Source organism: Marmota flaviventris, chromosome 13 (genome assembly GCF_047511675.1).
Source record: "Marmota flaviventris isolate mMarFla1 chromosome 13, mMarFla1.hap1, whole genome shotgun sequence".
NCBI classification, from domain to species: Eukaryota; Metazoa; Chordata; class Mammalia; order Rodentia; family Sciuridae; genus Marmota; species Marmota flaviventris.
The window spans coordinates 103136027-103148716 of record NC_092510.1 but is presented as its reverse complement, the minus strand read 5'-3'; the positions used below and the strand labels follow the sequence as shown (position 1 = coordinate 103148716).

General features: G+C 59.8%; 1 protein-coding gene across 1 annotated transcript in view; it reads left to right on the top strand.

Annotated features, from left to right (window-relative positions):
- Positions 1-57: 57 nt before the first annotated feature.
- The window catches only part of Nacc2 (NACC family member 2), a 77215-nt gene continuing 64582 nt past the window's right edge, over positions 58-12690 (top strand). Inside the window, exon 1 of the mRNA XM_071601150.1 lies at positions 58-203. Coding sequence (XP_071457251.1) covers positions 176-203 — 28 coding nt within the window. The 5' untranslated portion in view covers positions 58-175. The remainder of the gene's footprint in view (positions 204-12690) is intronic.

Sequence of the window (12690 nt, the reverse complement as noted above, 5' to 3'; positions counted from 1 at the left end):
GAATATTTATTTGCTTTTTAAGGATATAATCACCGACCAAAAAGACCACAGACTACAGGAGTCTCTCTTCGTGAGGAACGTGGCCTCTGTGGAGTGGAAGTCCACACTCTGGTCCTTCCACCCACAAAGACTTCTTACAGCCCTGAGGCTGCCACCACACCTGATTTCAGCCATTATGGCCAGAAAGTTACAGAAGGGAACAGGTTAGTGACAGAGAGACCCTCCCATTGTTTCTGGATGAGACAACTTTGTCCCAGGGCAGCATGGGAACAGAGGGGCCAGGTTTGAGTATCGGGGCTTCTGACCATCCTGCGTGTCCCAGGCTCCAGATGCAGTGGGGTCCTGGGGGTGTCGAAGCTGGGCCCGGGTCAGCCAGGCGTGAGGGTGGCTGTGCCCACGATGGACCCTGCTGGGCCGCTCAACATGCCCAGGGAGACACCACCTTCCTAGCAGCTGCTGGCCGGCCTTGTCTTCCGCGGGTCTGGGGAATCTTGCTGTTTCCACAGTGCTGGGGTCAAGCCCAGGGTCTTGCACACAGGACGGGCAGGTGCTGAAGCACTGAGTCCTGTCCTCGTGCCCACTGTTAACCAGGCCGCCTCTGTCCAGACTGCACAGGGGCTGCTCCATCCACACTGCAGTGCAGGAGCCACCAGCCCCACGAGGCCACTGAGCATGTGGGCCCAAGGTGACTGAGGTCCCTTTCAAGGAGCCTCCTGGGGCTGCAGGAACCACAGCTCTGAGGCAGCCCAGGCTATTTGGGCACTGACCACAGTGGTGGCACACAGACCTGGCAGAGCTGTAGGACTGGATAAGCACACCTGGGGGGCAGGCCAGGGACCCCCAACAACGGCTGTGCTTCCATCGGTGGGGACACAATTGAGAGCTATGTCCTGGGCCTGGGAATTCCTCTGAAATGCCTTATTTAGAGCAAATCTATTTGCTCATTAAGGACTCCCAAGTCCCTGTGGAGAAAATGGGGATGGCCAGCGTCCTTGGAGGGCACAGCAGTGGGTGGGGAGGAGTAGAGGGCAGGGGAGGTGCTGAGACAGACCCGGCCTGGGAGGGTGGTGGTGCCAGCTCTGCAGGAGGTGGCTTAGGGGACAGGCTTGACCTCACTTGAGCAAACTGTCCATCCAGCTGCCTCCCCACCCCCTCAAGTGGCCCAGACTGCCTGTGAGGTAGAAATGGTCAGGAGAGGCAGAGGGACATCTCCGAGGCTGGGGAGGGAGTGGGCAGGAGGCCACCTGCTCTCAGGTAGGTGGTGGGAGAGAGCAGGGACATGAAGACCATGAGGCCACCCCACAGGGAGACCTGCCCAACCCAGGTGCTGGCTGAGAGGATGCCGGTGACTACAGCCAGGCAGTGGTGGTGGGTGGGCAGCAGGGGGAGCAGTGTGGGAGAGGCGCTGAGGCCTGAGCCATCTTCCTGGCGTGTGGAGCAGGGGGGAGGAAGCAGCCCGGGGCCGGACCACCAAGAACATACCCAAGGCAGAGGTCCCATGTCCACGGGTAGCTGCGGGGCTGGCGGTGGAGTTGGGGCTCTGGGGAGGGTGCTCCTGGGCAGGAGGTGGGAGGAACAGGTTCCCAGCAGAGGAGGAGGAGGAGCAGAGGACAGCAATGAGGGGTGGAGGGGGGGACGAGGAGGGGCCAGGGCCACAGCCACCTGCCATTGACTGTGCTGGGTCTGCTTTCCAGCCGGTCCATGGGCAGGGGTTCAAGCCCAGCTTTCTCCCACTGTCCACCACACAGGACAGCCTCACCCACCCACCTCCTGGAGTGGAGGACGTGGGGTCTGTGGAGATGAGGAAAATCCAGACCCAAGGAGCCAGCAGAGGGCAGGGGTGGCAAGAAGGCTGGAGCTTGGGGATTTCTAGAAATGAGATGCTCACTGGAGACAGGCCGACAGGCCAGGGGCTGCCCAGTCCCCAGGCACAGGGTGGATGGTGAAGTCGTCTCTGTGCCCTGTCTGCAGCCCTTGGCAGAGACCCAAAACAAACACAGGGGCAAGAGGTGACCTTCCCTGGTAGAGGGGCAAAGTCTCAGCGGGGTGGGGGTGTGAGCAGGGTGCCTGGTCTGACAGCCCCCCAGGAACATCCCCAGTGCTGCTGCAGGCACTGAGGAGCCAGCGTCAAGGAGCTGACCTTGGGAAGGCCCTGTCCCTGCCAGTGTACGAGGGGGGAGGGCGGGAGCGGTGGCGGCGCGCCTTCCAGTGCTGATTCAGCGTTTCCCGGGGAGGGGAACTGAGCGGTCCACAGTGGCCAACCTGCTTTTCTCTTCTCCCTTTTTGGCCTTGTTTGGAAGAAGGGTCCCTCTCTGCACCAGCTCCTCCCAGGAAGGCCCTTTCCTCCTCCCGCAGCGGCTTGGAGCTGGGCACTGGCTCCTGGGAAGCAGCATTCCCAGGCGGGTGCGCGGCAGGGGCAACTGTCCAGGAATCCCCAGCAGTCTGGCTGCCTCCCGACAGTTCCCCAAAGAGGGAGCTGCCCCCCAGCATCCTTGCCCCGGCTGGGACTGTCCGGGAGCCGCTGATTCAGCTCCAGGGCCCTGTGCCCCTCCCCCACCCAGCTGGGCAGTGTGCCTGGGCTGCTGGCAGCTGTGTCACACGGGACCTCGGGACCTCGGGCTGGGTGGTGTGGCTCTAGGCGTGTGGCCCACGCTGCGCCTGGGGGTGGGGTGGCCACCTGAAGCTGCGGAGCTTGCAGGTGCGCTCCCTGTGGCCCGCTCCCTGCCCCCATGGCCCTTACACTGTCATCCCAGAGCCTCCTGCAGGGTGTGGGTGGGCACCGAGGCAGGAGCTTGTCTGGGGGCCTCTGGCTGCAGTCCTGATCCAGCTCTCAGCAGCTACCAGCCCCCACCAGGGCCAGTCTCCAGAGCCCAGGTCAAGTTGGGCAGAGGTCCTCTGTCCATCTCTGGCTAGGACAGCCGTGGCCACCTGCCCTCCTGACCAGAGCTGGGGGCTGAAGAGGCCGGAGTGCCCTGTGCTGAGTCTCATCCTGAGCTAGCCAGGGCAGCAGCTGGGGTCCAGGGGTCTCCCAGGGCGTGGGAGCGCAGCAGGAACGAGCCAGGACCCCCAAGGGCCCTGCACGCTGCTTCGCCTGGTGCAGATTGGATTTGCTTCTAACTGTGGGCACAGGGTCAGGCCAGGGGGGCTGGTACGGGCCACTGACCCAAGCCAGGGCTTGGGGAAGGAAGAGGCCAATTCTGGTTGGGAAGTGGAACCTGTCACCGGCTTGAAGCATCCATGTGAGGCCCCAATGCCCCTGTCATAGTGCAGCTGTGGGAAGGGGACAAACACCTAGACAGAGTTGGGAGAGGGTCCAGTGAGGGGCCAGAGCTGGGGGGGTGTGGGAGGCTGGAGGAGCCAGCAGCGGCTCAGGGGGAAGTGGTTAGGTGGGGTCAGGTCACAGGAGCAAAGCGGGGCGGGGGGCAGTGGGTGGGAAGGGCAGTCCTGCTCCACCCTCCAAGCTCTGAGGCGGCCGCTGAGTTGCCACCTTGGCCATCAGCTGCATATCGACCGCCATTCACGGATAGGCTTTCTGCTTTCTCAGAATATTAATGACATCCTGCTGAATGCCACATGAATATTCATCCAGAGATCAATCAAGTCCAGGCTGGCCGATGGCACCTGGAAATGGCTGGCTCAGCCAGGTGGCCCGACCCGCACTCTACGGTGGGTGTGGCTGGGGGTCCCTGCCACTCTGTCAGGGGTCCCTCCTCTCTCTGGACAGTCTGGATGGACATCCCTGCTCTACGGCCACCCTGAGCCTGGGAGCCAGGAGCTGGGGACCCCTGGAAGACTCAGGTTTTGCAGTGGGTGCTGCCTCCCCAGAAGCCAGGCCAGTGAGTGAGGCCTTCCGGTCGTCTCTGGGGTCCGGAGCCAAGGACCAGCTCATGAAGCCCAGGTGAAGAGGTGGGAGTTGGCCCTGGGCAGATGGCCTGTTGCGCCAGGAGGACTCTGGTCTTCCTGGGAGCCCCCAGGTAGCCTTGGGTTGGTCTGGGGTCCCTGCACTTCCCCTGCTCACCCCCCCGCCAGCTACTCTGGCAGCTAAGTGCTCTCCTGAGCAGATTCACACGACAGAGCACGTGGGTTTCTGGCTCTTTCCTGTGGGCACGGCCGGTGCCTGTCCTGCCTCAAGTGCAGGCGTGGGCGCTGCTGCCCGCTGGGCTGCTGCCCTGGCTCCCTGCTGTGGATGAGGGGCGGCACGTTCAGCTTCAGCGGGGCGGCGGGCTGTGGGCTTGGCTGTGCCTTTCAGGATCGAGGGGGACTCTGCCCCCCGCCTGCCTGCCAGGGTGCGGAGCCCTTTGATAATGAAACCCAGGTATTAGTGTGGACTCATTATTTACAGCAGCACCATGACATCATAGGTACATGAATTATTTGTGTGTTTTTCAAATCGTGATGCGATAACCCCGTCTGTTTGCCCAGCTCCCGTAATGCACAGGCGTCCTAATGAACACCATTATCCCTCTGGACGCAGCCTGGAGGCAGTTCCTGCCTTTGCCACTGCCCGCGGGGCCATTTAGGGGGGCTGCAGCCTCGTGTGACCCTCACCCCTCCTGCCGTAGCCAGGTGTGCCCGTCATGCCCACGTGTGTAATACCATATTACCCACCGTGCCTCCCTCTGTCCTGTGCTCCCTCTGGGTGCTCTCCAAAAGCACCAGGGGCTTGAGAAGCCCTAGGTGACACTAGCAGCCTTATTCCTGAGCTCCTGCACGACACAGGTCTGCCCTACAGAGCTCAGGCAAGTGCCCCAGGGGCTGTTCCCGCACTTGGCCGCTGTCTTGGAGCCGATTAGCAGGAGGTGCAGCCTCCAGGACCAGCTAACCCCAGGAGGCCAGGGCAGGGACTGGGAGGCTGGCAGAGCTGCAGGAGGAGCTGTGGGCAGGGCCCAGGCCAGGCTGACCAGGGTAGGGCGCCATCCTGCCAGGGGCTGGGCAGGGTCAGAGCTGCACTGTGGGCTGTCCCTTCCCCTCCTTCCGCTAACACTTCCCCAGGGAAGGTGGAGGCCGGGGCTGCAGGCCTTCCTGGGGCTGATGACCCTCAGTAGCGCACACCCACTCCTGGGTCTTGTCCTCAGAGACGTGTCCCTGGGTTAGTGTCCTGAGGGTCGGCGTACAAGAAGATACCAGTCTTTTGACACACCAACCCTCTGAAAGACTGTTGGTGAATGAATGAATGAAGACACACAATTGTCCCTTGTGTCCTTGAAGCCTGGTACATGGGCCTTCAACGCCCACTTTCTTTTTTTTTTTTTTTTCTTTTTTTTTTGAACTATAAAATAAGATCTTTTTATTTTTTATTTTTTATTTTTTTTTTTTATTGTTGGCTGTTCAAAACATTACATAGTTCTTGATATATCATATTTCACAATTTGATTCAAGTGGGTTATGAGCTCCCATTTTTACCCCATATACAGATTGCAGAATCACATCAGTTACACATCCATTGATTTACATATTGCCATACTAGTGTCTGTTGTATTCTGCTGTCTTTCCTATCCTCTACTATCCCCCCTCCCCTCCCCTCCCCTCCCCTCCCCTCCCCCTTCAACGCCCACTTTCTGAATGACCATGTGGAGGGTCACCAAGACCTCCAGTGCCGGGTTTCTGTTCTCGTGACTAAAAGGCTCAGGGGTCACTCCAGGTAAACTGGGCTGACTGGGCTGCATGAGATGACCACACAAGAGACACAAAGACCTTTTGGTTTGGGGTCGCTGTGATGGCTCCTCTGACCTTAAGGGTCCACAGGAGAGAGAAAGAGGGAGAGCATGCGCTGACCCCTTTTATTGAGGAGAAGCTATTCAAATGAGGCAAGGGGTCAGGTTCAGGGGGCTGAGTCTATCCTCATGATGTCCACTGTCAGCAGGTTGACTGACACCTGGGTAGGCCACACCCAAGGGCACAGTAAGAGAAGGGGACACACACAAGGCACTTCCATGGAAGATTCTATCCTAAACAGGGCAAGGGGTTATATTACAAAGGAACAGGTGAGCATAGCTTCACCCATGGGGCTGTAGCAAGACACGCCTGGGTACGAGACACAGACCCTCGAACCCAAGAAGGGTGGGAAAAGCTCTGCCACATTTCTGTGACTGAGCGCCTCAGCACCCAGCCTGGGAGTGTGACCCAGTCACGTGCAAGGTTGGTCTCCCACACTCCATAAGCTGGTTTCTCAGGCAGGATGCCATGCTTCAGAGGGAGGAATGGTGCTCGCCTTTTTCAGTGTTGTAGCTGCCCATCCTGGAAAGGTAGCCCCACTATTGGCCCTGGAAGTCCTTCCACTTGTCTTACCCAGGAATTTCTAGCTGTTGCCCCAGCCTGGACACCTTTCTGGGAAGTGTGTCCAGCTCTCTCCTGTGTCCTGCAAAGGACATTGGCTGTCCCTTGAGCTGCTACACCTACCCAGAAAGGACTTGGCCAAGACTCTGCCATCCCTCCTGGGAGGAGGTGAGTCACTGCAGCCTGCTCGACCCTCAACCTTCGCACTGAGGCAGCAGCTGCTTAACAGCTGCACTAAATGGTAGAGGGAAATTTAGGACAAAAGAGGAAGATTCGAGCATCCAATTTAAACCGGGGGGAGGCATACAGAAACCAAAATGGTCCTGCCCTAATTCCTGAGCGGAGGGAGCCGTGGGCTCTGCAGCCGCCAACAAGAAACCAAAATACTCACCCAGCTTCCTTCTGGGAAAGGGATCCAGACTCGCCTGGTGAGCCACAGGGGTCTGCAGAGCCAGCCTCCTCCTGGGGACCACGGGAACCCACATGCGCCCCAGGCACCACGAGTCCAGCACTGCAGGGCACTGTGGGCATCTGTGTAGGAGGCTCAGGGCAGAGGCCAGCAAGTGGGGGGAGGAGCCGACCCAGCTCTGGCCCCTCCAAGGCCTCCCAGCGCCTAGATGCCCCTGGATGTGTCTAAGCAGCGGGGCTGCAGCTTCCTGGCGGGTGGCGGAGGCCGTCTGGTCCTCCATCTGGGAGGGCCTCCCTTCTGCCTTATCCTGAGCTGTGGGTGGGATGGACCTTGCAACTGGCCAGCCCTGGAGCCTGAAGTGCCAGCCCCTGCTTCTCCGAGACCATGTTCCTAGCCCTGCGGATGCAGGTCACGCAAATACGGTGTCCACCGCAGCTGCTGGAGCTCCAGGACGGTGGCCCCCGCCGGCACCCAGGCAGGCTCGGCAGTGGTGGCTGCTGACCCTGCGCTGCCTGTGGTATCCAAGCCAGTGTCCCTTATGATGCCCCCTGTTCCCCAACCCAGCTTTCGCAGAGAGCAGCGGCTCCTTCGCAGGGGCTCCGGTCGCTCTGGGAGGCACCTGCGCTGGAGGCCTGGCCTCCCCTGCCGCATTCTCTGGTTCCTCTTCAGCTCTTCCTGCCTCATTTCCGGAGCCCACAGACCGGGTCATGAGGCCAGTTGATGGTTGCAAAGTGCACCCCTCCTGGCCACCACTGAGTCCTGTGGGTGTGGAGGGCAGCGCTGGCATGCTGGGGTATGCCAGGGTGAACAGGCCAGCATGGCCCAACTGGAGGACACCTGGAGGCAAGGGCTCTGCAGAGGGCTGCACAGCGCCAGCCTCACCTGTAGCTGGCTGTGCCCACGCACCCTGGTCCCTCCTGTCCTGCAGGTGCTCCTGCAGCCTGTGCACGCTTGTCTGCGGTCATCCCTTGCCTACCCTCAGTACAGCCTATGAGTGGGTTTCAGCCCTATAGTGACTTCCAACCAAGAGCCTCGTTTCCTTGGGATGCACCCTGAGCTGGATCCATAGGGCTCCCAGGGACCCGCTCTCGTACCGGGCAGAAGCCCCAGTGAGTGTCTGCCTTGCGCAGACCCGCTACCCAGAACCCCCTTGGGCAGTCTGACATCATTCAGGCACTCTCCCTTCCAACCCTGGATTCCAGGGCCCATGGTCACTGGCCAGCATGGAGCCCCTGTCCTGCAGCTTGTGGGGGAGGCCAGCCTGGGCCGGGAATCCCTCCCACAGACGCCAGCATGGCTGGGCTCATGTCACCTGGAGGTCCTGTTAAATGCAGGTCCTGATCCAGTGGGCCTGGAGAGCCAGGAGACCTATGATTCCAGTGGGCGCCTGCTCTGTGCACCAGGAGCCCGAGGACTGGGGGGACAAGGGAAGGGCAGGGAGGAGAAACCCAGAAGGCACCAGGAGAGGTGTTTGAGGAGGAGAGGTGTCGGCTGAATGGCCAGATGGCAAGAGGTCAAGACAAGCCCAGGAACCAACCACAGCTGGATTTGGTGCAGTGGTGGCCAGAGGTGACGTGGGGGCTTCCGGTGACTTTGTCCAACCCTGCCCTATGTAGTTGACCCCCAGCCCACCTGTCTGGATGCCCTGGACACTGGAAACTCAAGCAGCATAATTGAGTCCTCTGTCCCCGGAGAGCTGAGGTGGCCCTGCCTGAACTGCCTGTCAGAGGCCCTGGTTTGGCACCACAGCCCCGTGGCCCAGACGGTGGCCTGAGCTCCCAGCTCCTTCTCTCTCAGCCTCCCTGACTCCACCTTTGGGTTCCTCCAGACACCCCCAACCCTTGCTGGCCCCTGGAGAGGCCTGGGGGGGGCTTCAGGACTTTCCTTTCTCCTCAACAGAGCAGTCCTTCTTGGTCCCCAGAAGGTCCTCTCAAATGTGGGGGTCACAGGAGCAAAAGCCTCTGTGCTGGTCACAGCGAGGCGCCTGTGTGCCGTGGGGGTGGGGCAGGCTGGGGAGTGGGTGAGTTTCCCACTGTCCCCGCTGCCTACCCTGAACCTTGGCCAATCAAACACCACCTCTGTCCCTGTCACCTGTGTCTGCAGGACAACCAGACTCTTGCCTTAGAGGCCTGGAAGTCTAAGAGCCCCTCTCATGTGGGGGCCTGGACTGCCTGGGGAGGGGGCGGGCTTGAGCCCCAGGAGTCTGTGGCAGCTTCACTGCAGGGGGCGCTCTGTCCCTCCCGCTGTCTCAGCCTGTCCCTCCCAGCTGTCCGGCTGTCCCAGCCAGTCCACCCCCTTCCCAGCAAGGGTACTGCCTGGCATGGACCCAGGTCTTGCAGGGGTGACAGGTGTCAGGCAGGGAGGGCAAGGGCTGCACCAAGCTAGCAGTAATCACAGCAGTGACCCCCCCAAAAAAGTCACCGAAGACCTCAATATTCCAGCCCAAGGACATGCCCTTTGGCCCAAAGTGACCCCACATAGGATGGAAGACACTTGGAGGGCTGGAGGGGTGGCTGTGCCCCACCAGGGATCCCACCCACAGGGATAGCCTGCCCTGGGGGCTAGAGATGGGGGGCAGGGGACAGCTAGGGTGTGGAGTCTTTCCGGAGCCTCTGCAGGAGTGGTGGGGCCTCAGAGTCACAGCCACCCCCTATTGTCCTGCAGGTGGCTGGACGTGTCCACAACACTCTGAGCTGACCAGGCTGCTTTGGTCTTGAAAGCTGGGCATCCAGGACTGGGCCCAGAACAAAAGCAAGCTTGGCTCCAGAGCTGGGCTTTGGCTGAGGGTGGCTTGGGTCCCCTGGCCATTCTTGATGTGCAGCCCTTGCCCCCTGCTCTGTGGGCCCCAGGCCCATGCTCCTCTCTGGGGTTCTGTGCACCACCCTGGGGTACTAGGCAACCTTCTGAGAGAGGGGGCATCCCTACCAGGGTGGGCTGCAGAATGGGGCCTGAGGGGAGAGCCCTTGTCTCACCACCCTGGGCCGGTCCCCTGTACAGAAACCCGAGGCAGGACACTAGTTTCCAGACATACACACCTGCTTGGGTGGAAGCCTTTGTTGGGAGTACTTTGTCCACCAGCCGCCATGAGCGCCTCCTTGAAGGTGGGGGCCATGGAAGCACAGTAGGCATGGGCCCCCAAGTCAGGTGGTTTCTTTTGTCCCTGCTCTTCAGAGGAGGACACGAGGCTTCCTGCCAAGAGGGTACAAACGCTACCCATTTCACCAAAGGTCCCTGCCTCTCCCTTCTGTGTTGAGGGGGATCACAACAGGAGAGGGGACAGGAGACCTCTGGCTGTCCCCCTGCAGGGGGGAGCTGGCCTTGGGCAACCTGTGCTGGGCCCATGGGGAAGCCCAGTCCTCCCCAGGCCAGAGGGGTCATAACCTGGGGAAGGGCTTGGCTTGTCGACCAGCACCCTGAGGACTGGTGCCAGGACTCAGGCAGGTGGGAGGAGGCAGTGAGCTTCTGACCAGCCAGGGACCAGCATCCTCAGCTGCCTCTGACAGCAGGGTGGAAATGGACAGAGTCAGGCTCCCACCCTGGGCATGGCCAGGCCCTCCAATGAGCCCCAGAGAGAAGACAGGGGACAAATGGGGAGCCTGACCCTGCAGGGGCTCAGGGTAAGGGGGCGCCCCGGCCCTTCTGGTCCTTTCAAATAGGAGAGTTTGGAAGGCTTATGAGCCAGGGGCCTTTGGGCAGAGACCCAAAGAAAGTGACAGGTCAGTCTCAAAGACACTGGGGAAGAAGGTATAGGCCATGGGCACAGTAGGTGCAAGGGCCCTAGGGCAGAAGGACGTCAGCACTTGGAGGGTCCCTGCAGAAGTCAATGCTTCTAGAGCTTTGGAGGGAGCTGGCACAAAGCAGGGATGGAGTAGGGGTGCACTGTGAGGTGGGGAGCCAGGCCTGGTCATTCAAAGGCTTGTATCCTGAGTCCTAGGAGGTGGGGAGCTGTGGCCTTAGTCTCTGCACTGGCCCATAGTGACAGACTGGAGCAGGGCCTTGAGGGAGCTGGGAGCCCAGGTAGGCGGCTACTGCACCCTCCTGGGGAATGAGGTGTTGGACCAGGAGGATGTTGGTGGGATGGTGAGAGGTATCAGGATTGGGGCAGAGGGATCTGGGTGTGAGGAAGGCGGTGAGAAGCCAGAACCGCCAGAGGGTGGAGCTGCTGTTGGCTGAGTGGAGGGGAGAAGAGCAGCTCTGGGAAGATCCCGGTCTCCACTGGGCAATTCACGGTCACCCTGTGTGAGCTTGGATGGAGGAAAGCAGGCCTCACCTGGGCACCGAGCACAGGCCCCGACGTCTGCATCCCGGTTCCTGTGGAGCATGCACCGCCCGCCCCCAAGCCTGCACGTAGGTTCCCCAGGACCACAGTGCTCAGGGTGTGAGCCCCCAGTTATTTGGAGCTCAGGAAAACAGGAGGCAGTGCTTAGGCATGTGGCTGTCTGGGGGCCCCTGGGCCCACCTCTGCTTCACTGGTTTGTTCAGACTCTCCTGTGGCTTCCCCTTCCTCCCAGCCTGGCGCTCTCTGGATAGAAAGGGGAAAATCAGGCTGCAGGCCTTGGAAACTGAGGGCCAGATCCTAGGCTGGCACCCGTCTCAGAGAGGCAGTGGTGCGGTCACATTCCTGGAGGCAGGACTGTAGCTGCTGGGCCCAGGGGTCAGCCAGCAGCGGACCTGCCCTTCACAGTGGGCATGTTTTGTGTGCATGATTCTTTCTGCAGTGCTGGGGAGGGAAACCAGGCCCAGTGTATGCCAGGCAAACTCTACCACTGAGCTGCACCCCTGCCCTTTAAAGAGGTCATGACCTGTAAGGAGCAAATGCAGAGAAGGAGAGAAGGTGCCGTAGGGCCACGTGGGAAAGTGAAACCTCCACATCGGGTAGGTCTCATTCTGCAGAGCCCCAACCCAAGCTGAAATTTCACCCTAAACCAAATCCTTCTCATATGTAAAACAGGAATAAAGAGAGCCAGCCTCAGGATCATTGTGGAGATTACATTAGGCAACACGCACATGCTCAGAACACGTAGCGCAGGCCTGATACTCAGTGAGTTCTCCCGTCTGCATTTAAAATGTGCAAGTATAGACTGGCACATACACACATGCACCCAGAAATGGCACAGAGCTCAGACATCCCGGGGAAATAGCTTTCTAGACAGCTGATGGCTTTTTAAAAACTTTTTCTTGTTTTCCAAATGTCCTTCATTACAAAATAGCTTTTTTGGGCTGGAGTGTACTTCAGTGGTGAAGCACTTGCTTAGCATGTGTGAGTTTGATCCCCAACAGTATAAAAAAGAAAAAAAAATGTCTTTAGTGTTTTGAAAATAAAAGTTATGAAGACAAATGGGCAGATAGGTAAGTGAGCCAGCTCCCCACCAGGAGTGTGTGCAGTGCCACTATCGGGACCCTCCATGCATCCTGCCTGTCTACACAGTGACCCAGCCCTGGCCACTTGAGGACCTTGGGACCTATAACCATGCACCAAGCATCTCCCTCGTGTAGGCTGCCCCTTCCCTGACCACATGGGCTGCCTGCAGGTTTGGAAGTGGTTGGCAGTGGCTGGGCTGGGGTTGGACCTGGGGCCCACTTCACACCCGAGTTCTGAGGTTCTGGGGGAACACTGTGTTCTGGAGGTGCAACCTGAGGCTGGGGTCAGGGATACAGGCCAAGCTTCTGCTCCTTTGTCCTAGGAATGACCTTGGCCAGCTGTGCCAGGAAGGTTCTAGCCCCAGGTCTCTGCCCATAACCTGCTCCGGGAGGTTGGTGGAGTAGCTTGTTCTTCACCTGGCCCCCCTTCCCAGTGACCTTTCTCACGACCTTTGTCATGGTGCCACCCCTTTTCTCCTCTAAGTACCCCTGTGTGGGTGCTGGATCAGGATGGCTCTGGCCTCTGAGGACCACTGCAGCCTGCCCTGACCTCAGGCCCCATGTTGGGAGGAGCAACTGCGAAGGCTTTCCGGGTCCTTTCAGGGGTGTGCGCCCAGTTTTGTTTCCGTGCACTTTTAAAACTG